Source organism: Acartia tonsa, chromosome 6 (genome assembly GCF_053477335.1).
Source record: "Acartia tonsa isolate MP-2025a chromosome 6, ASM5347733v1, whole genome shotgun sequence".
In the NCBI taxonomy this organism is placed as follows: Eukaryota; Metazoa; Arthropoda; class Copepoda; order Calanoida; family Acartiidae; genus Acartia; species Acartia tonsa.
This window is the reverse complement of record NC_137265.1, coordinates 35768349-35792290: the sequence shown is the minus strand read 5'-3', so window position 1 is coordinate 35792290 and position 23942 is coordinate 35768349. Positions and strand designations below refer to the sequence as shown.

Genomic DNA, 23942 nt, shown 5'->3' with positions numbered 1-23942 from the left:
CACGCAACTGGCCCAGTCTATAGACATTAACGACGACGCGACATATTTAAATAAATTATGACAATATTATTATGCTGACATGAAAGGTTTTACAGGTACCCCTAATTGATTAATTGTAGTATACAGACAGACAAACAACCTTTCCAGTACATTGCAATTGTCTTAAAGTCTCCATAATTCCCTTCCTACAATGTATTTATAAAAAAAACATGAACACTTGAACCTAAATTTAACCAGTTTCCCAAAAATTTCATAACATAAACGTGATATTTTATTCTAATTTGAATTGCGTTGTCTTAAAAAGATTTTCAAGTGTTACGCTTTTTATAAATTGACGTTCTAATCAATAAGAAAAGAAATTAACACAAAAGATTAAAATATTATAAAACTTAAATAATTTCCTATTTTAATATAAAAATAAAGCAGTTTTTAAAATAAGCAGATAAAATTGGTTAATTTAAATAAAACCATTTTTTTCTTCTTAATTTCCTTCTTTGAATTTTACTTAAAGTTTGAAAAATTTTATTATGTTTTTCCTTAAAGAGCCTAGTTAGCACAGAAACCCTCCCCTTGTTTAAAACCCTACAAGGCCTTCCTGCGGCTCCTTAACCCCGCGGGGCTACCCTGTACCCAGTATAACATACCTAACCTGACCTAAAGTTTAAAATGATACCCACTCAATATTTTCATTTTATTCAAAATTAGGGGAGGGGGGGGAGTTATATGTTGGACTTGTGGAACACCGCCGTTTTTATATGTAAAATTTACTAGATACCTTTATATTATGATTAAGCATTATAGATAAATTTACTGAACGTCAAACGGACAGACAAATTAAATTATAAAGCAACTATGCTTCTTACAACTTGTGGTGAAAAAAAAACAAGGAAGGCAGAAATTTTTAAAATGCAAATCTTGGCAAATTTTTCAGGGTCAGGCTTATTCAGTCGTAAAACTTGCAACTTTAATTATTTTCTAATGTCCTAAATTACTCTGTAAACACAGTATACTTCCAGACTAGCTAGGGGTAAATTTTAACAGTGATACTTGTCTATGTAACGACGTTGGAAACTGGCTTTTAATAATCATTGAGTAGTATGTAAGGTGCTTTGAAAAACCACAGAACAATGCGCCCAAAGCCTCTAGGAGCTCTGTATTCAAAGAGGTAGATTTGGGGTAGAAAAATAGCGCAAAACCATCCCAAGACTTTCCTATTTAAAACCAGGAGCTATGTGAATTTTAACTTTAAAAGAAAACTCATCAGTTTAGCAGTTATTGATATCTTAAGCTTCAGAAAAAAATCCCTTACTACTTTATATAATAGAATAATAAGGTTCCAATCTCAAACAAATCACTTTTGCTTTTACATTGCTTTGATTTTTGTTGGATTTGGGAAACACTAAGAAAATTGGCGAGATCATGTTTTGCTGTTTTGTTATAGTAAATCATAATAAAAATATTAGCTGTTGCAATTTAACTAAGATTTATAATCTAAGAGGAATATGCATGGGTGACTTTTTCGTGGTGGAATCGCGACTAGTAGTTGTCGTAGGGGTCATTGCTTTTTATTTTGACACTTGTGCCATTAACAATAGAGGGGGTAGAGGTTAAATAACTGTATGTCCCCACCCTATAGACCCAGTGCCGACTTTCAATTGGGTCTTTGAATATCAACCTATAGCGTCGTAAATATTAAAATAGCCAAGTCGCTAAAAAAACAGAAAGCAAACGAAAAAACCCCAACAATGGATCCAGGTAGTTGTCTTACCTTGCACTTGATCTCAGGCACAATGAAGCTGACAGTCTTGGGGACCAACTTGCACTCCTGCCAGGTCACGGGCTCACAAGCTTCGTTTCCAGCCCACACCTACAATAGTTATTCATTGCATTGTACCATAGACAGCTTTCCGCAGTTATAAAAATAAAAAATAATAATTTTAGTTTTGTTAGGCCCGAGGTGCCCAACAATTTAGTTTGAACTTTAAATGCAATCACAGGGTTTAATAATCTAGTTTTAAGATAGTTGATATTTTAACATACAAATATGGTGTCCAAACTTTATTATTATTTTATTATTAATCATTGGGTATGTATACCAATTCATCGTCAATTGTCTTATTCCTTAAGATCCCCGACTTCCTACTTTGCTGTCTTATGCCTTATACCTGATAAGTTCTTAATGAAATCCTTATGTTCTTCCTCAATAGTTTTCCAGATTGACTTTTTAACTATGAGGCTAGAAGTCAGGGTTCCAAGGGGATATACAATAGCTGATAAATAAATGTAAAATCAGCCCAATGTTCCTTCCCTCCATGTAAATTTAAAATAACTTGTTTTGCTAATCTAGTTTTAAGGAACATAGTAAAAGTGTCTGACTCTGATTATGACGTAAACAAAATTAGCCAAGGAGAGGCCACTATAAATTTTACCATTGGTCAATAACAGTGTATATTGGCCTCTCATTGGCTAATTTTTTTACGTCATAATCAGAGTCAGACACTTTTACTACGTTCAGTTTTAAGTTTGCTGGTACAAATCTAGTATTCTAACTTTTCAACCAGATTGTCTAGCACATGTACTGTTCAACTGATGTCACCTGTTGTCCGTTCTCGTCAGTTTCCCAGAGGGTGACACAGTTCTGTTTGGTCACATTCTTACACTGGGGCAACATCTTGGTGTGGGGGATCACCTTCTTCCCAGTCTCGCATACCTGTAATAATTCAAATATTAGAGTAAAACAATAGATGGGGAATGGGTTGAATATACCCCGTTGACCCTGTGCTGACTTTTAATTGGGTTTTTGACTATCAAACTCGTAAATATTAACACAACCAAGTTGCTCTAAAACAACAGAAAGCAATTTTCTAGCAGACGAAAAAGGTCCAGGGACCAGATGTAGTTTCAAACATTAGAATAAAATAATAAAAGGGGAAGGGGTTGGATAACTGTATGTCCTCTTGGACCATGAAACGACTTTCGATTGGGTCTTTGAATATCTTTGAATAGCGTCGGGAATATTAACACAGCCAAGCCGCAACAAAAGAGCAGAAAGCACATTGCTAGCAGACGTAAAAGGTCCCCAATATTGCATCCAGGTAGTTGTCTGGGTTATACATCTATGTTTATAAATCTATTATTCAAAAAAATTTATCCATTTCATATTTTAAAAATCGCAGTTAAGACTTTGACGTGTAATCAAAGAATTCTGAATTTCTGTTTTTGTACTTTTTCGTTGTAAAATATATGAATACTGAATAGTATTCTAAGTATTCTAGGGAAAATTTTAACTTTCTTGCTTGTACCTCATTCAGTCAGTACATATGATAAATAATAGGAATAAAAACGTTTCTCAGATGACCCTTTTTACTTGATATAATAAGATCTAAATAACTTTTCTTTCTACATTTTAACACGGACTAAAAAGTTAATAGGGTTTGAGTAGGATTAACTGAATTAAAACTCCAACCAACAATTTTAATCTACATAAGGAGTAAGGACTCATTTCGTTTAACATAATTGTGGAATAAATCATTTCATCGCCCCTTGTCTGATCCCATAAAATCCATGGATCGATCATTTATAAAACACTTTTTTGATGGTTCTCATAAAGGACTTTTCATAAATAAAACTTTATAAAGACTAAAATATCCTTTTAATAATTTAATTGAAAAAAAATTCAACAACCAGATCCTAAGAACAAACAAAAATACATGTGAAATATTTTTTTCTCTTCTAAATGTACAAAAAAAACAAGGTTAATAACATCCAAAATATTTATATTTGTATATATAGTTTAAATAATAGCTGTAAAACTAATCTATAACTATAGTTTTAGGCGTTCATACAAGTATATTGTTGGGAGAAGGTTTAAAAAAAGGTCCAATGAAATTATCTTTTTTTTGCAATTTACCAACAATTTATCGACTGACCATACCAAAACATAACACTTGTAGAGTGGCTTTACCCCCCTTGCTCTTAAGATATCATTAATAATAAATATTGACATTCTAAGGGAGGCAAATCAAATTACCTTACAAATTATAGAATTATCATGGAAAAATGTTAAAGGGAAAGGACAATAGATGATTTTTTTTAATTTAAGATTACTGGCGGCTCTGGTCATAGTATCTAAGAGCTCTATATTCGAAGAAGCAAGGAAAGTGGGAATATAGCCTAAAACTAAACATGGATATAGAAAAAAAATCTTAAAACCATCAAGGGTCCTATAAAAAGCTTCAGACAAAAAAACCTTTCTACTTCTGAATAATACTTGACTGCTATTTTTTCACTAAATTTACTTTTATTTGTAATCATATTTTTTTTTATTTCAATATTAAGATTTAATAAAATTACTTCTTTAATTAATGTTTAACAGTTAGGGAGTTGAATCCATTTTTATAGAAGCAGAACTATAATCTATGATTATGGTTTGGACCCTCTAAAACTGTAATCTACCCTTCCACTTTCCCCTCTCTTGGTGAAGATATCTTCAATGTTGATACGATTTTTGAAATGTAAGATTCCACTTTCAATAGAGGCGAAACTAGAATCATGGTTTACATTTTCAATATCTATGTTTCTGTAATCTTCCATTACTTTTTTAACATCGACATAATAGAAATGTACCATACTATTTTTAAATTATGTCAATTGTGAAAAAAAGCATAGATTTTATATATAATTTAAACATTGTTGTATATTCTTAATTAAATAAACAAAACATACAAAGAGCGTATTTAAAAGATGACGGTTTTAACTTTTCAACCATTAAATATTTTTGTAGGATTTATTATTCTCTTCAAATGTAAAATTTCATTATATCCCAATAATAATACAATTGATATATAGATAAATAAAAGGATGGATAGATAGATAGATAGACAGATCTATAGGGATAAGACAATGGATGATAAATTGATGTTGGTCCTCAATGATAATACAATAGATAGATAGATAAATAAAAGGAGGGATAGATAGATAGAAAGATAAATAAAAGGATGGATTTGGATAGATATACAGATCTATAGGGATAAGACAATGGACGATAAATTGATGTTGGTCCTCAATGATAATACAATAGATAGTTAGTTACATTTTTTATATATTTGTCAATTACTGATAGTAATAGAATAGTTGCTACTCTATAATTCACTTTGGACGTTCAAAAATTACATTATCAATATCCCTCCCATTATTGACCCATTAGATTGTCTCTACTACACTTCTCATTATTGTATTATTTAAAATATTAATTTATTAGCCCCAATGGCCTTTTGTTTGTTTAATTTTTTTGTCTATGCATATAAATATTGGGTGATACATATCAGAAAAAGAGCATAAAAAATTGGGTGACACATATAGAGATTACTAGGGTATAGTTATTAGGGTGGCTCAAACTCTTACCAATGATGTAAACTGTTATTTTTATTAAAAGAGAGTAAGGTACATTAGGATTAAAATGATAATGTTATCATAATGTTATTTTGCAATTTTACTAAAAGCTAGATGAACTTTTGGGTCTGTCAAAAGTTCCAATTTTTTTTCAAGCTATTATAAATAAGTTATAAAAAAATAGCATGACCAAATCATGCTATTTTAGTAGGTGGATTATCTCAGGATTCTTTAAAACTGTAAAAATAGATTTAAATATATTTCAAATAGCTTAATAAATTAGATGCACAGGCCGCATAGATTTAATTAACTTTGGGATAATGGTAAACAACCAATCTGCCATTGTCCTATCACTCTCAGATAAAGTTTAACTTTGGCCTATGTTATGTGTTATAACACATACTTAAGACTTAAAACTTAACATAATGAAAAGCCTTCACTTAAGCAAAGCTAACAAATAAAATTATGAAACATATCAGGTATCTAAAGAGATAAGACAATGGCCGATAAATTAATGCACATTCATAATGATGATGCACTAAATAACCCCTTCTGTAGATTAAAATTAGTGGTTCAATTGTTTATAAACACAATTTAATCAACCAATCAAAATTCAGTAAAAGTCTCCAAAGCCAATGAATAAGAAAACTTTATTGTAAAACTTTGTGTACTATTGTAATAAGCAGTCAATTGTCTCCTCCCTCTCTGGATACAAATACTACCTAAGAAAGAATAAAATGCGATGGTATTCTACAATTCACTTTTCTGCCTGTCCATCATTCTGTCCATGATTTTTTATGATTTTCCAGTATGGCTACGAAACCAATTAATATCTGCTGGATCAGACCCGTCTAATCCATACTTGAAACCATGTATTGTATGTATTGTATTATAGACATTTTTCTACAAATAGTTGTAAAAGTAAAAAGTTGTAATATGAACACCAGTTTTGTTAGACTGGGCCTTCGCCCCTTTGGGACTATCAAAACTGGAAAAACAGATGCAATAAACAACTAATCTTGGCTTTTTAGTTTTGACAATGCCAGTTTTCATCAATCAATTAAGATTAAATAAAAGTAAACAAATTTATAAATCCAACAAATGTTTATAAAACTTTGGGTACTACTAAAATTTAAACCCTCCCTTATTTTGCTGAGAGTGAACATTTTTTTAAAAGACATAGTTATAGAAACTTGCAAACCATAAGAGTGTTTTTTTATAGACATACAGACTTCTACCAACACTTTTTGTAGAAAACGTCGCTTAGAAACAATAACATTTTGTGTGTATCTTATCAATTTATCTTGTTATAACTCTTAATATAAAAAGCTTCGTCTACAGGGATAAGACAATAGCCGATAATTGATGTACATTCCCAAAAATACCCCTACTGTAATTTGCCATTAGTTGAAACGTTTTTATACTAAATAAACTAACCAATTAAAATCCAGTAAAAGTCCCTAAAGATGTTAAGCATGCAAACAAAAATGAAAACGTTATTATAAAACTTTGGAAACTAGCAGAGAGAGAGGTGGACAATGGACTGTTTATTACACTAGTTTTACGATAATGTTTTCTTATTGGCTGGCTTAACAACTTTTAGGACTTTTATTAGATTTTGAATGGTTAGGTTATTAAGTACTAGCGGGTTTGCCCCTAGCCTCTAGGGGCTTTGCCCCATGAGGTAATTTTTTTGGGGGGGGAGGGAAATTTTCATTTTTTGGGGGGTTGTGGTTGTCCCAACCCCCAAGAAAATAGCTTAAAACCACAACAGGACCAATAGGTATATACCCTGAAGAGTAGAATCCGATCGGTTCAGTTGTTACCAAGATCTTAAAGGACGCCTGCAAGAAATACCATGCTTTAACTGCTGAAAGACTGTCATAAGAAGACCCAATACCCCAAATTTAAAGCCTTCAGCTTCAATAACAAAAAAGTTCTAGGCATTTCAAAATAGCATTTTATGTACCAGGAAATTTTGAAAGATTTCCAATGCTCATAAAAGAAAAAACAATATTAAACTACGTCGCCTAGACACAAAATTATAACCTTATCTTTGTCAGAAACTTAGATTGCCTGTAACTGAGTACATTTTTACAATAAAAACACCACATTTCATAGTCAAAATCTATGAAAAAAATTTGATTTAAATTGCATTTTTAAACAAAAATCATATCGGAAACAAAGGGGTAAACTAATACAAGCTTAGCTGTGATTGGTTGTTAAGCTGATTCAGCCTTCTAATTGGCTACAGTACAATCGGTACAACGCAAGTAAAACTTAATTTTTTTTAATGATTTTGACTATAAAAATGGGTATTTTTATTGTAAAAATATAATTAGTTACTGGAAACCTAAATTTATGACAAAAATAAGCTTATAATTTTGTTTCTAGGCCACGTAGTTTAATTTCAAAGTTTTCAACATGAGCATTGCAATTCTTTCAAAATTTTCATTGTACATAAAATGTCATTTTAAAATGCCTAGAACTTTTTTGTTATAGAAGCTGAAGGCTTCAAATTTGGGGTATTTGGTCTACTTGTGGCAGTCTTTCAGCAGTTAAAGCGTGGTATTTTTTGCAGGCTTCCTTTAAGGGACAGACGGATGGACGGACAGACAGACATCGTTCTACTTTGTATTATAGATAGTAGTGGTTAAACCAACCAATGGGCCTGATTGTTAAGTGTTAGCAACCTTTATTTTTAGGTCCTTTTTTTTCTTATAAACTTCAAACTAATAAAAATATAAAAAAACTAACTAATATGTACCTTTTCTACTATGTTGATTTAAATATATGATATGTTATCTTGAATGTATCATTCTAGTTTTGTCTCTATTAAAAGTAAAATGATACATTACTATTATGTCGATATAAATAAGGAAATCAATGTTTATGAATACGCTGATATGTAAACATGAATATATGATTTCAGTTTCGCCTCTATTGAAAGTGGAATCTTACATTTCAAAAATCGTATCAACGTTGAAGATATCTTTACCAAGAGAGGGGAAAGTGGAAGGGTAGATTACAGTTTTAGAGGGTCCAAACCATAATCATAGATTATAATTCTGCTTCTATAAAAATGGATTCAACTCCCTAACTGTTTAATGCTTTTTTAATTAGGCAACAAAAATATTTCTAAAAAAACAAATAAATCATTATTCTTCGTATTAATTTGATGATTTGTAAAATGAAAAATAATCTTACTCCGTAGGACACTTCACACAATAAAGATACCAGAAATAGAGAAATATTAATTTAGAGGATTTCTTAAAATTTGATTAGAACATTTTCAAAAATAATAAAGATATCATTTCCTAAAGAAAGAAGTTAAGCTTTTATACAAGATGCTCAAATATTTAAGAGATTTAGAGAGATAAGACAATGGCCGATAAATTGATGTACATCCTAAATGATGATACAAAAAATTACCACTTCTATTGATCATAATCAGTAGTTGAAACGTTTGGCCACTCAATTAAATGAACAAACCAATCAAGATTGAATAAAAGTTATTAAGCCATCGAATAAGAAAACGTTATTATAAAACTTTGGGGACCAGTGAAATAAAAAGCCCAATGTCCTTTCCCTCTCTAAAATATTCTAACTGTCTGCATTTATAAAAAGACAAGTATAATCTTTGACTTACTTTGTCTGTCTGTGTATAATTTCTCATTTTTTAGCCAACATTACTATCAATAATCACTAAATAATTCCTCTTTTCTAATAGGTCAATTTTGTTATTTTTTACTTCATTTTTCATTTAATGGAAACACTCTCAACCAGGGAGGAAGGTAACCAAGAACCCTTGAATTAATATCCATCCCTTTCTTTCCCCTTAAATATTTTTATTTGGACAATGAGCTGTTTATTCTTATTCGTTGGCTTAACAACTTTGGGAACATTTAATGAATTTTGATTGGTTGCTTTATTAAGTCGAGTGTCTAAACGTTTTAACCAATAATTGTAATCTACAAAAGGAGTAATTTTTTGTAATAACATTTATCGGCCAATGTCTTATCCCTTTAGATCCCTGTTACTCTGTTAACAAAAGATAATTCACTTCAATTAGTTTCAAGAGATTTATAAATTACGTATTAACACATTTTCCGTTAGAATAAAAAGTCCCCCTTTTTCCGTCACAGTTTAAAGTAAAATATCTAAAATTTGTCTCTATTCTCACTGTATTAAACTTTACTGTTCTTTTACTGCCACTAATACTACTTTTAAGTAGCTATAAGGAGGTCTAATAAAACTATTGTGGAAATTGCCATTTTTTGTAACTCATACTAATAATTGATAAATTTTAACACCAATATACAGATAAGATTTGTTATCAAAATTAAGAACGATCATTTTTTAAGGAAACGTAGCTAAAAACCATTCAAGTGCAAAATATTTTAAAAGATTGTTTCAGTTATTGTAAATAAATCACTGAGAATGACATTATCGGAAGATAGCATTATATTCTAATTAATCTATATGCCTTAAATTTGTACGTAATTCCCTAATCTTACTTGTACAGGCATACAGACAACAGCTATAGAGTAGGAGCACTGCTAACATAATATTTTACCATTTGTTGTAATTAATCAATGAAAATAAGGCAATTTAAGTCAATTATAACAGCAAAATGACACATAAAGTAATTAAAAAATTATTTATCATTTTTCCGAAATGACAAGAAGCTACTTTTTTTTGTTCACCTTTTTTTTAAAATCCGTTTTAATTCTTGATGAATCAAACGCACTCCCATGTTATACATATTTTAAAGTAGCTAAATGAATTCTTGTCCAATAAGATCTTAGAAACCTATAATCTTAATGTTCTACGACTGTTCAGGTTTTAGGCTGTTTTGCAAGGTGGTACTTCAACTCCCAGGAGATATAAGAATCAGAACCTATGTATATACCACCAAAAATATATTTCTTTTTCATACTCTTAATTTCTAACCCCTATGTCCATAGAAATTTGATTAGAGTAAAACAATAGAGGAAAACGGGGCTATATCACTGTATGTCACAACCCCGAGGACCCTGTGCCGGCTTTCACTTGGATTTTTTAAAAATCAACCAATAGCGTCGGGAATATTAACATAGCCAAGTCGCTACAAAAGAGTAGAAAGCAATTTGCAAGCTGACGAAAAAGATCCCTGGCAGATCCAGGTAGATCTGGTTATACATCTACATTTATACATTTATTGTTATTAGTTACCAAAGCCAGAATCTTACCTTCTCAGTAAACTGTACAGGCTCCAGCTTGGTCTCGGAAAACTCCTGCGGTTCTAATCCCATGGAACACTCAGTGTAGGGTTGTACCTTGATATATAGATATTTATATAGATAAATAGATAGGTAGTTAGATAGATAGTTGGATAGATAGTAAGATAAATAGTTACATAGACGGAAAGGCAATTAGTTATATTGGTAAGCAAGTAGAAAGATAGATGGTATTAAATCTCAGTGTATTGTAACTGGATAGATAGATAGTTATAAGGATATACAAATATGTAGTAAGTTAGGTAGATGGTTCATATACCTAGATTAGTTAATATATATGTAAAAATGAAAAGATAATAATATTTATATAGTTAGGATACATAGATAGAAAAGTATAAAGATATTCTATCTTTGAAACATACATATAGATATATAGATACTTGAATAGATTGATATACTAATCTAATAGATAATAGACAACTAACGAATGAATATTTCAGCGGCGAATAAGCCTCAAACATAAACCAATTTGAATGCTATGGAACCTCTTTTTGAAAATGGTTTTGCCATATTTGGATCAGGTTTGGACTTCAAGCAGATTTTTAATATTTTAAAAAGTTGAATTCCCTAAGGCTTACAGGTAGCTGACTCGCGGCTGCCGAGCCCTTGAATATTTTGTCTTTTTGTTTTCTGGTGATTACAGTTGTTAACAAAATTTAAACAAATGAACATAAAATTAAAAATTGCATTTAAAAAAGTAAAAAAAAAACAAGTAAGAATTAATCTGAAATACCTAACTGTAAATATGTAATTCAAACAAAAATGATTAAATGCAACTTTTTTTCGCAAGCTTGTGGCAATATTACATATTTCATTTATGGATAAAACATCAAAAAATCACAAATATTTTATTTCTAAGCTTCATATTAGTTCAAGGCAGGTATTAGGCTTTTTATTTGTTTACAATTCTTTAAAGGCACACCCTTTAAAAAACTATTTAAAGAAGGGTTTTATGCTTATTTACATAAGTGGAGTATTTGGAATTTAAATAATTTGTCCATATAAATTAGATCTAATATTGCAATGCACAAAACTATAGTGCATATAAAGGCGTAAAAAGGATGTGTATACATTCTAACATATTTTCCTTAATGAACAACTTCTTTCAACCATTCAAAAAGTTCATTTTCCCTTCTTTTGACGGATTTTTATTTTGATAACTCCCTCCCCTTTGATACAAAGTTTAAAAAACAAAGGCTGTGGTATTGATACCAATTGAGAGATTTAAATTGAAATAGTCAAACATTTAAAGGAAGAAAAAATAATTTAGATATTTTCATCTTTTCAGCTTTATATGTTTTCTTGCTTATGATTTATTGGTTATGAACAAAAGAGTAATCATTTATATCAACACTAGAGGTAAACTAGAAAGACACTCTATAAATCAGCCAATAGAAAAACAGTGGAGGATCAACCCTATCATACTATTGGTAAGAAAGTGTACAGAAGATTTATGAATTTTGGGGTAATATGGACCAGTTTTAAAATCTTAAAATTACGCTTTACTAAGTTTGATTTACTCTGCAAATGGACCAAATTGTATTTGTTGATTCCAATTTCCATAATATTTCCTGCTTTATATTTTAGTGAATTAGTTATTTTTTTTTTACATATTATCATATGATTATAATATGGCACAATCCTTTAAATTGTTAGTACAACTTAAGACAACCCCTCCCCTATCTTTTGATCTCATATCTTAAATAATGTTTATCATTTTAGATTCAAGTAAGCTAAGGATATATTAGCCCCGCAAGACTAGTAGGGGTCCCATATGGTTAGAGCAAAGGCCTAATGTACGTGTGGAGGGAGGAGGGGGGGTGAATTAAAGCTAAAAGGTGGATTGAAGCGATTATATTGAATGTAAAATACTTCCCATCATTAAATGTTATTCACATATAAATTCAATGTATATGGCAGGGATAAGGATACAGGGATCTAAAGGGAGAAGACAATGAACGATAAATTCATGTACATCCTCAATGATTTAACACAAAATTATCCCTTTTGTAGATTGCAATTAGTGGTTGAAACGTTTGGACACTAAACTTTATGAACCAATCAATCAAACTCGATGAAAGTCCCCAAAGTTTTTAAGTCATCCAATAAGAAAACGTTATCTTATAACGTTGGGGACTGGTGTAATAAACAACCCATTGTCCCCTCTCTCTCTGGAAACTAGTGATAAATGAATAAGTAATAATTGGCTTGATTTAACTACTATCATTTAAAATGGTGGAATAACAGATGGCAAAAGTATTACAAAGCTATACTTTGAAAATCTCTTAAATAAAATATCAGATTAATATGTTTCTGAACTGAATGGTTAATTTTATAACATAATTATCTTTGATCCAAAAATTCATATGGTAATTATCTACTTTGAATTAGCTTTAGTTTTTTGTACACATATAAATTACAAAAAAGTACACGATATTTTATGTGAATAGTCATAAAAAACAGATTCGATTATATCCAATAGTGGCGAATTTAAAAAAAAACTTGAGATAAAAAATTTATTTATCGAACGTATTATAGACAGCTTCCCGCGGATATTAAATTGAAAGATTATCTGATTCAAACCATTTTTGTTATCATTTTAATGCTTTTTATTTTATACTCATGGAAAATTATTTGTAATACAATGCCATACATGATTTTTAAGTATGGCTGAGTACCGGTTCTAATCGGTTTCGAAGCTCTACTAGAAATCTAATTCCAAGCGTATAACAATGATTTATAGGCATGACTAGATATGTATACCTACTTACTTACCTATTCAAGCAATTAGAATTTCATATGAAGATAACTTTAAAATGTGGATTTTTCCTCGTAATAATATGTCATGTCAAAAACATAAATGTACATAAGAACTCATATTATCCTGGGATAAAGGAATGTCCTATTTAATAAACCCCTTAATTCTTATGTTTGGTAACTGATAAAAAATGGTTAGGGATAAGGACTCAAGGAGTTGTTGTAGATCAATTTAACATCCATTGTCCCATCCCTCCCTGCATACTATGATTATTATTATTACAAAACTATTGTGGTTTTCAACATTAATTAATAATAGTAGCTGCCAGGGCTCGGCAGCCGGCTCTGTAAGCTGAGTTTAAGCAGCCAATACCACCATGTTAAGGTGTTGAAAAAAATACTGAACTAAATATACATATAAGGAGCAGGTTTTAACACCTGGCTGTTTTTTAAAGTCATAAAACGTCTATTTCTCTAAGGATGATTGGCACAACCGCCGAGCGCTAGTTGCTACACGTTATCCCCTAATGATATACTAATGTGTTTCTTACTAATATGTCTATGGTGGTCCTATCATTAATTTCAATTATTTCTGATTTATTTTTATATGTTTTAATGTTAAAATTAAAATCAGTATAAGAATTATAAACTACAAGCTTGTATTTTTTAAGTGAGGCTTTTCTATATTACAGCTTGTTTTTGTATTTATAGCAAATACTTATAATGCAGGGAGATTATGGGATAAGACAATGGACGATAAACTGATGTACGTTCATAATGATAATAAACAAAATTATCCATTCTTGAAACTAAGTTTGAACACTAATGTTTAGACCCAACCAATTAAATTACCTAAAGTTTTTGTGCTAAGGAATAAGAAAACGTAGTTTAAAAACTTTGGGTACCAGTATAATTTACAGTCCAATATCTACTACCGCCACTATAGAAGAGACAATTAGGTCTAATGTCTTTTTGATTTGGAAAGAATCATCTTATCGCTTTCAAACTTGTTTTATTTTAATTAAGATTATTCCAAGAATACTTTTTACCTTAAAAGCAAAAAAAGATGAAAATTATATATTATGATAAAACTGTTTCTCGTAAGTTTATGAATTATTGTGGTAATTTATTTAAAGTAATAAAACCACCAATAGTTCTAGTGGAGCAAGGATAGAGCGTCTGAACAAAATATTTTCTTTTTATTAAAATTTATTATTTTTATTTCTCTGCTACATAATGTCCAGATCATGCTTGGATTGCTATTAAGATAAATAATAAGTTGGTACTGTGTGTTTATTAAGATCTCAAAAACTGCTGGTCGTATGAATTTTCGTTACGGCTATCTGCAGGGATCTCAAGAGAAAAGACAATGACCGATGAATTAATACATCCCCAATGATGATACAAAAAAATTTCCCCTTCTGTATATTACAATTAGTGATTGAAACGTTTGGACGCTAAACTTGATGAACCAAGCAATCAAAATTCTAGAAAAGTCCCCAAGGTAATTTATTTTTCTTCAAATTGTGTATCCCTGTATAAAAGTTATTATTCTTGATATATCACTTAATAATTATAATGATATGAACAGTAATATTAATATACTAGAGTTGGCTCGATATAATTATCTCCCTATTGGCTAGTTTTCTATATGCATATCTATTTCTCAATAAATCTATTTTCCTCACCCGGCATTACTCTCTAAAAGAAAGTAAATATTTAATAATTTAAATGATTTTTAAAAGATTTTTTTAAATTATATTTTTTTCTTTACATTACCATCACCAAAGGGTTAATGATGATGATTACAATTTTAGTTTAATATTTGAACACACAAAATGTCGCCACAATCAATCGAATTCTTTTAAAACATAGTTTTCTTAAATTTATCATATTATAAATTTAAATTTTCTTTTTTATGATTAGAAATTAAATACATCAATATAAGGTAAATAGCAACATGAAATGAAAAAAATGAATTTATTTTTAATAAAGTAAAATAATGGGTCTTATCGTTCTGGGCAATGAGAGTTTATTATGGATTATTGGAGCACTATGAGTTTTAATCATATATTCCTTGGAAAACTTGAGCTCGTTTATAGACATTTATTTCCTAAATAGATCTGACATGGATCTTGAAGCAATTAAGCAGGCCGTTTTGTACATGTTAAAAATTGGAAGATTTCATTAAATAAAAGTAATCGCAAATATACTTAGTAAATAATAGTAGCTTATTAATGATGGAAGGTGATTCCTCCAACCACAAAGGCATATTAATTAGTAGCGATGCTTCCTTATAACTCAGATTTGTTCACAAGCTAGTTCGTCGTATAGTACTTCTAGTTTAAGGTGCCCTTACAAGTAACTATTCTTTTCTGCAATCCGTTCGCTCTGCAAAATTTAAAAAAAAAGTTGAATCGACGGCCTTAGCGTGGCTGCCGAGCCTTGATTAAAAATATCAGCAAACCCTTCATATTCAAGTAACGCAGGTACTCTTTAGATAAAACTTAATCCTATAAAAGAAAGTGGTAAGGTTTATTTTGTCTGTAGCTTAAGAACCGATTTGGTTCTCCAATTCAGAGAAAATTCACGAAAGTATTGGATGAATGAATTTTGTTACGTTGGCTTATTAAGTTAAGGGTCCAAACTTTTCAACCACTAATTGTAATTTTCAGAAGTAGTAAATTTTTGTATTATCATCGGGGATGTACATCGATTTATCGGCCATTGTCTTATCCCTATAGATCCCTGAGTTATAGCTGTGCTACTTATGATCTTATACTTGTCCTTGTTAGATTAATTTTATTAGAATGATTTGATATACTCTAATTTCCTTCCAGCTAGATATAAATAATCTATTCCGTTTTCGAGTTCCTCATTTCCCATTAATAGAAAATTAATTTTATTGTTTATTTATATTTTGAAATTTGAGAAACGTACTGCGATCGAATGGCATTGTAAAAAAAATATATAAAAAAATTATTAAGATGCAGGGATATAAGGGATACGACAATGATGTATATCCCCAATGGTGATACACAAAATTTCCCCTTGAGTAAATCACAATAAGTGGTTGAAGCATTAGGACACTTAACTTATTGAACCACCCAATCAAAATTCATTAAAAGTCCCCAAAGTTGTTAAAACGTTTGGGACTAGTGTAAAAATAAACAGTCCACTGTACCGTCTCTCTGAAAGAATAACATTCATAAAAAATATACTTTTTGAATTTTTTTTTTCATGTTTCTATTTAACCATAAAAGTGATAAAATACAAGAAATTGTGGTTTTTATTACATTTTCAAGTAAAAAAATATTTTTTTAAAAATTGAAAGACATTAAAAATAAATAAATATTTATTCTGTTGTAAAAACGTTCGAAAAAATACGTTCGAAAATTTGAAGAAAATTTATTAATTTAACAAAATAGTTTTCAATTAGAAAAATTAAATTATTTAGAATAAATTTTATATAATATCTGTTATTTTCTAATAAAATCACCCTTATATAAAAAAGTAAGTTTTGAAAGCAAAACTGATATAAGATCATGTTAGTCCATATGTCATTTTTTTCATACTTTTAAAAATTATTATTTTTATATTTTCAACCTATCCTATCATATAAAGTATTATATTTTTTAGTCTGTAGCTTAAGATTTTGATTACTCATGAAGCGATTAAGATCTCCATTTTATGGAAGCTTCATATATATTCCGAGAAGGTTTTAGGCTATTCAACTTTTAGTTTTATTATTTGGATGGTATTAGTCTATTTTTCCTAGATGCTTGAAGCCATGACGGCAGTTTTTAATAAAATATGTTTTTCTTAATTTTTAGTAATGTTGACACTCTATAATCTCTGAGAATAAGTTCTATTGTATGTTTTATTGAGCCTTTGCTTTTATGGCTCCAGTCATCCTTGTTTTTAATAATATACTATACATATAATTCATTACTTAATGTGCCATCAGCTTTAAACCAACTCATACTTAATAAATCTCTTATGTAATTGTAACATATATAGTGTCATACTCGAACTTTAAGCTCAATGCCTGTCCCTGATCTAAATATTTCAGGGAAGAGGGAACATTGGGCTGTTTACTACAATAGTCCCCAAAGTCTTATAATAACGTTTTCTTGGGGACTTTTGATTGGTAGATTTATTAAGTTGAGTGTTGAATAATTTACAGAAGGGGTAATTTTCTGCATCATCATTGGGGATGTACATAGGTTTATTGGCCATTGTTTTATCCCTTTAATTCTCTGGTAAAGGATCCTGGCAAATTTGAAAATCATAAAAATCATCATCGCGTTTTTAAAAATTGTATGAAATATTAATCCTTGTTACGTTATAATAAACAGATATAAATTTAAATCTCAATTTGTTAATTAGATATATCATTTCATAACAAATTTAAGGGAAAAAAGTACACTTTTAACACAGGGATCTAAAGGGATAAGACAATTGCCGATAAATTGATGTACATTCCCAATGATGATACATAAAATTATCCGATTACAATTAGTGGTTGAAACGTCTGGACACTCAAACCAACAAATAAAAATCAATAGAAGGCCCTAAAGTTGTTATTATAAGACGTTGAGAAATAGTGTAATAAACAGCTCCCTGTGAAGATAGTCTATCTAACAATCAAGCGAGGACTAGGGTAAGTGGGTTGGGATCCGGGACCGGAGGGGGGGGGGGGGGGGGAGTGGTCTTTTTCACCCTGAGAAAAATAATGCTTTCTACAAGGAGCTACGTGATAATAACTCAAGAAAGAAAGTTTTTTATTTCAACATTTCATGATAAAAATATGAATTTCACTAATTGAAGGGCTATACAATCTGAGTGTTTCGTTTCAATATTTAAACTTTTTTTAATCATCAAAAGTTTCAAATTTTAAGACTTAAAATTTTTTTTCTCTGTATAGATCGATATATCATTATTTGGATGTTGCACCATATTTTCCTGTATTCTGATGAAGTGATGCTTAAAACTGGCTAAAATAACGATACCCTCCCCCCATCAATCCCCTCCTCCCCTACAGGATAAACAAACTGACCTATAAATGATGACAATATTAGCAAGCTGAATTGACGAAAAATGTATTCACATGTATCCTATATTCATCCCTGTATATGATATTTAGATAAAATAAATGAAGGTCTACTAGAGGAAAATCCGCAAATTAGTTGATACGTTAGAAAATTTAATAAGTTATCAAATGCCAAAATTGTAGAATTAAAAATTAATAATATATAGAAGCGAACATACTCTACAATTGCCCCTTTACTCACTATCAGTCACTATGATTCTTGTTATTATTAACTCTATCCTCCCATCTTCCCCTTTCCAGGGAGGGAGGGGACATTGGCCTGTTTATTACACTAGTCCTCAAAAATGTATGATACTGTTTTCTTGTTCGCTAGCTGAACAACTTTGGGGACCTTTATTGAATTTTGATTTGTTGGTTCATTAAGTTGAGTGTTCAAACGTTTCAATCACTATTGAAGGTGAAATTTGGAGTGTCATTATTAGGGTCGGCCATTTAGATTTCTGCCACCTTCCCATTTGAATAAGATAATGTATAATATCTATTCATTAAACATTTTTTACTGATACAAATCTGTGGATAAATGGACATTAACATCCTTGTGCTACTACAGTAACATTTGCATGATAACTTTTGAAGTAATATTTAAAGTGCAAAGACCTCATGTACCCCATGCCCTTTTTAATAGATTTTTCTCCCTAGATGGTATATTAGACACAATAATACTTCTAACTTAAAAAGGAATTTCTAACAGACGAAGATTTTTGGAGACGTTTATTGAATTTTGATTGGTTGGTTCATAAAGTTCCGAACGTATTTAACTACTAATTGTAATCTACAGAAGAGATAACTATGTGTATCATCATTGTGTGGGGATGTACATCCATTTATCTGCTATTGTCTTATCCCTTTAGTTCCCTGATGTTATTCTGTCTATATACATAGATATTTTCATAAAAGTTTGAATCATAGTTTTGTTTCACATACTTTTCAAAATTTTATCAATTCCAACGAAAGGTTATTTTTTCAATGCAGCAATTTCAAATAAAACGAAGCTGCACAGATTTTAAAGTATCATAAGACTCTGGGGAAAAAATCATATACAACCATAATGATGATAAACAAAAAATACCCCTTTTGTAGATTAGAATTAGAGGTTGAAAAGATTGGACACTATGAGTTTGGAACTACCTAATTAAAACCCAATAAAAGTATCAAATTTTTTGGTCCCAACGAATAAGGTAATGAGTACCAATGTAATTTACAGCCCTATATTTTCAAAAACTTCATATTAATTTACCAAACGACATTAATCGTTTCTTCTAGAAAACTATATCTTCTAAATAAAAGTTTTAACATAATATTTCAAGTTTAGATTTTAATATTTTATAAACTTAGCTAAAATGAAATAAAATATTTGCTTTACTGCAGTCTATGACCGGAACTATTTGAATTAAATATGAATACACATTATACATATGTAATTGGAAAAAAAACCACAGGGAGGGAGGGGACATTGAGTTGTTAATGACACTAGTCCCTAAAGTTTTATGATAATGTTTTCTTTTTCGTTGGCTTAACCGCTTTGGAAACTTTTATGGAATTTTGATTGGTTGGTTCATGAAATTGAGTGTTTAAATGTTTCAACCACTTATTGCAATCTACAAAAGGGGTAATTTTGTGTAGTATTATTAGGGATGTAAATATATTTATCGTCCATTGTCTTATCCCTTTAGATCCCTACAGTATATGTACATATACATATGTAATTGGACAAAACAACTATTGCTTATGGTGTTCAATTGTTTCCGCCAAAGTTTTCATTATGACTTCAATTTTGAAGGATAAGACAATAACAATAAACAAAATAACATTTTGTATAGTTTAAGTTGTACTTGTAAGCAAACGAATTCGAGAGCGTGTATTTAAAACTTTGGTGCCCATAATCATATGTCCAATGGAACCTACCTCACTGCAAAAGAACATATACAATTTAGGGGTGCAGTTTATGCAGAGAGAGAGAGAGGGGACAAAGGACTGTTTATTACACTAGTCCCCAAAGTTTTATAATAACGTTTTCTAATTCGTTAGCTTAACAACCTTGGGGACTTTTAGTGAATTCTGAATCATCATTAGATAATTAAGTGTCCAAACGTTTCAACCATTAATCGTAATCTACAGAAGGGGTAATTTTATGTATCATCATTGCGGATGTACAGTACATCTATTTATCGGCCATTGTCTTATTGTCAATGGCTGCTTGTTAGGCGTTCATTTGATTTGTTTTACTGCAAATATTTGACTAAAAGTCCAGTTTTAAATAATACACTATTTAGAGTCCTAGGACAAAGTAAATTGTTAGGGTCCCCAATCGAAATAAAAAAAAACTTTTAGGTTATTGGCTAGTTATACCGATATGGTTTTTGCTTTAAGGCTTTTTAATTTCTTTCTTTACAAGTTTTCACTTCCCTATATTGCAAAAATTTATTTAAAATCTACTTCCTTTTGTGCCTATGTTTCAATCAATGCATAAAAAACTTTCAATATTTGCAAGTCGTATTGAAACTTTAAAAAGATTTTGAAATAATAAAATAACGTTATCTCTATCTTTTCAATCTATTCATTTTATTTGTAGAGAGAAAAAACAAAAAAAATGTCATTAACTATAAAGAGTAAAAATAAAAGTACGAAAATCGGGGAGGGAGGGGACATGGGGCTGTTTATTACACTAGTCCTCAAAGTTTTATGATAACGTCTTCTTACTCGTTGGCTTAACAACCTTGGGGACTTTTTATTGGTTGGTTAATTTAGTTGAGTGTCCAAACGTTTTCAACCCCTAAATGTAATCCACAGAAGGGGTAATTTTGTGCATCATCGTTAGGGATGTACATCAATTTATCGTCCATTGTCTTATCCCTTTAGATCCCTGATAAAGATACCTATATGTAAGTTGTACTATATATAATTGTTTATGCTATGGAGACTAATAAAAATATCTAACATATTAATGATTAATAAAAAAAATGTATGGGATCAATATCACAAACACTTTTATAACATCAATATTTATCAAAGAATGAGAGGAAAAAAATTCTAAAAAGTAAATAATAGTTATTTATCGCATCGTATTATAGACAGCGTTCCGCGGATAATAAAATGAAGACAATTAAGATTTATATGTTTAAAACCGGTTTTGTTAGCCCCAATTTTTATTTTAATATTTGTCGAAAACTGTCTGTATTTTTTTTGATCAATATGACTTCATCTTCAAAAAAAATTAATATATCATTGGTGAACATTCTACCTTTTCTTTCTTTAGTATACTTATTCCTAATCAATAGCATAAAGTTACAGGGAGGGAAGGGATATTAGGCTGTTGTTACACTAGTCCCCAAAGTTTTATAATAATGTTTTCTTATTCGTTAGATCAACAACTTTGGGAACTCTTATTGAATTTTATATTTGTTGGTTTAGTAGGTTGAGTATCCAAAGTTTCAACTACTAATTGTAATCTACAGAAGGGGTAATGTTGTGTATCCTCATTGGGGATGTAAATCAAATTATCGGCCATTGTCTTATCCCTTTAGATCCCTGATAAAAGTTATGTATGTATTACTACTTTCAATGATATTAATATTAAATGATAAATATGTAATAATGTATGATAAGTGCATCAATCTATTGAAGAAACTATTTCTATCTATCTCTATATATGTTTTAAAAAAATATATTTTCAAAGTTTGATCTAATACAAAATTAAGTGCTTTCCTTCAAAGTTCCTAACGAACACAGAACACTTCCCCCTACATTTTAGATAAATTAAAAATAAGGGAGTGAGTAGTTTTTATGTTAAAATACTGTGGAGACCCTAACCCTGCGTGCGGGGTTACTCTGTATCTAATATAACCTAACCTAGCATAGATAAAGTCAAATAAAAACGCATGAAAAACTACAAGCTTCTATTTCAATTAGAAATTAAGGGGATGGTATGGAATTATTGTGGTCGACCAAGTACTTTGAAGGAAACCGCCAAAACTATGTGTTTTTTACCAAATTTTCTTAAAATACATCATCATGAGGCGACTAAAAAGGAACCGAGTAAAAGATTCTGACTCTGATTATGACGTAAAAAAATTGCCAATGAGAGGCCAGTATACACTGTTATTGACCAATGGTAAAATTTATAGTGGCCTCTTATTGGCTAATTTTTTGTACGTCATTATCAGAGTCAAACACTTTTACTAGGTTCCTAAAAAGTAATTTTATCTATCTATTGCATGTCTCTCACCTCACACTTGGTCTCGGTCACGTCCTCGCAGACATTCTCGTTCTTGTCCTCACACCTCTTGACAAAGATGGTGGCGCACTCCTCCCCATCCTTCTCCTCCCAGACAACCGGCTCAAAGGTAGATACGTCAACACAAAATTCCTGTGACACATCAAGTTTTTGTTACAAACATCGAAAATGGTCGGGGAGGGAGGGGACATTGAGCGGTTTATTACACTAGTCCCCAAAGTTTTCTTAATCGTTAGCTTAACAACTTTGTGGACATTTTTTTGAATTTTGATTGGTTAGTTCATTAAATCTACTAGTTGTAATCTACAGAAGGGATTATTTTGTGTATCCACATTGGGGATGTACATCAATTATGGTATAAAAAATAAGAAAAGCCAATTTGATAGAGAGTGAATCAGAGTAAAATAGGTTTTTAAGTAGATAAGTATCTTGGTCAGGTTAGTTTAGGTTATCCCAGCGAGCCCCGCAGAGTAAAGGCACCGCAGGTATAGGATCGCAGTGTTAAAGCCCCCGGCAGGGGTTTAGCATAGGAAAAAACTACCTTTAACCATTATTTTCATTTTTTAAAAAATATGGAGGAAGGTCGAGAGAAAGTCCTAAAAACTCCGAATTATTTTGGACATACTTTTAGAATTATAAAGAAGATTCGCTACTAAAAAAAAACAATTTTCATTTAGAAACACTTTTTAGTTAATCTCAAAAATGGTTCTTTCTCCTTTAATGTTTAAGTTTATATAAAAAAATCTTAAACAAAAATTCTTTTCAGAAAGTCTTTTGTTCTTTTAATATTGTGTTAAAAACTTAATTTCATATTTTTTTTTCTCCCTCCTCTCCTAATAGATTTTTAATTATTCTCTAAAATTTCCATTCATTAAACTTTTTGGTCTTAATACAAATTAATTAATCAAAAATTAGTGTCTCACTCTCTAATACGTAAGAAAATGATTATCTAAAGAACACATTCTCACATATTGATTTTTCTGAAATATTTTCTTATTGGTGGGGAACAAAAGTGATCCCCAATCATGATTCACAAAATTACCCCTCTGTAGATTACATTTATTGTTTGAAACGTTAGGATACTCAACTTGGTTAACCAACCTAAAATAAAATTCAATAAAGTTCCCAAAGTTGTTAAGTCAACGAATAAGAAAATTTTATTATAAAA

General features: G+C 30.3%; 1 protein-coding gene across 1 annotated transcript in view; it reads right to left on the bottom strand.

Moving 5' to 3' along the window:
• The window catches only part of LOC145322510 (uncharacterized), a 43007-nt gene that overhangs the window by 10673 nt on the left and 8392 nt on the right, over positions 1-23942 (bottom strand). The window contains exons 4-7 of the mRNA XM_080164548.1: positions 22766-22908; positions 10623-10709; positions 2597-2710; positions 1769-1867 (exon numbers count right to left, since the gene is read on the bottom strand). Coding sequence (XP_080020674.1) covers positions 1769-1867; positions 2597-2710; positions 10623-10709; positions 22766-22908 — 443 coding nt within the window. The remainder of the gene's footprint in view (positions 1-1768; positions 1868-2596; positions 2711-10622; positions 10710-22765; positions 22909-23942) is intronic.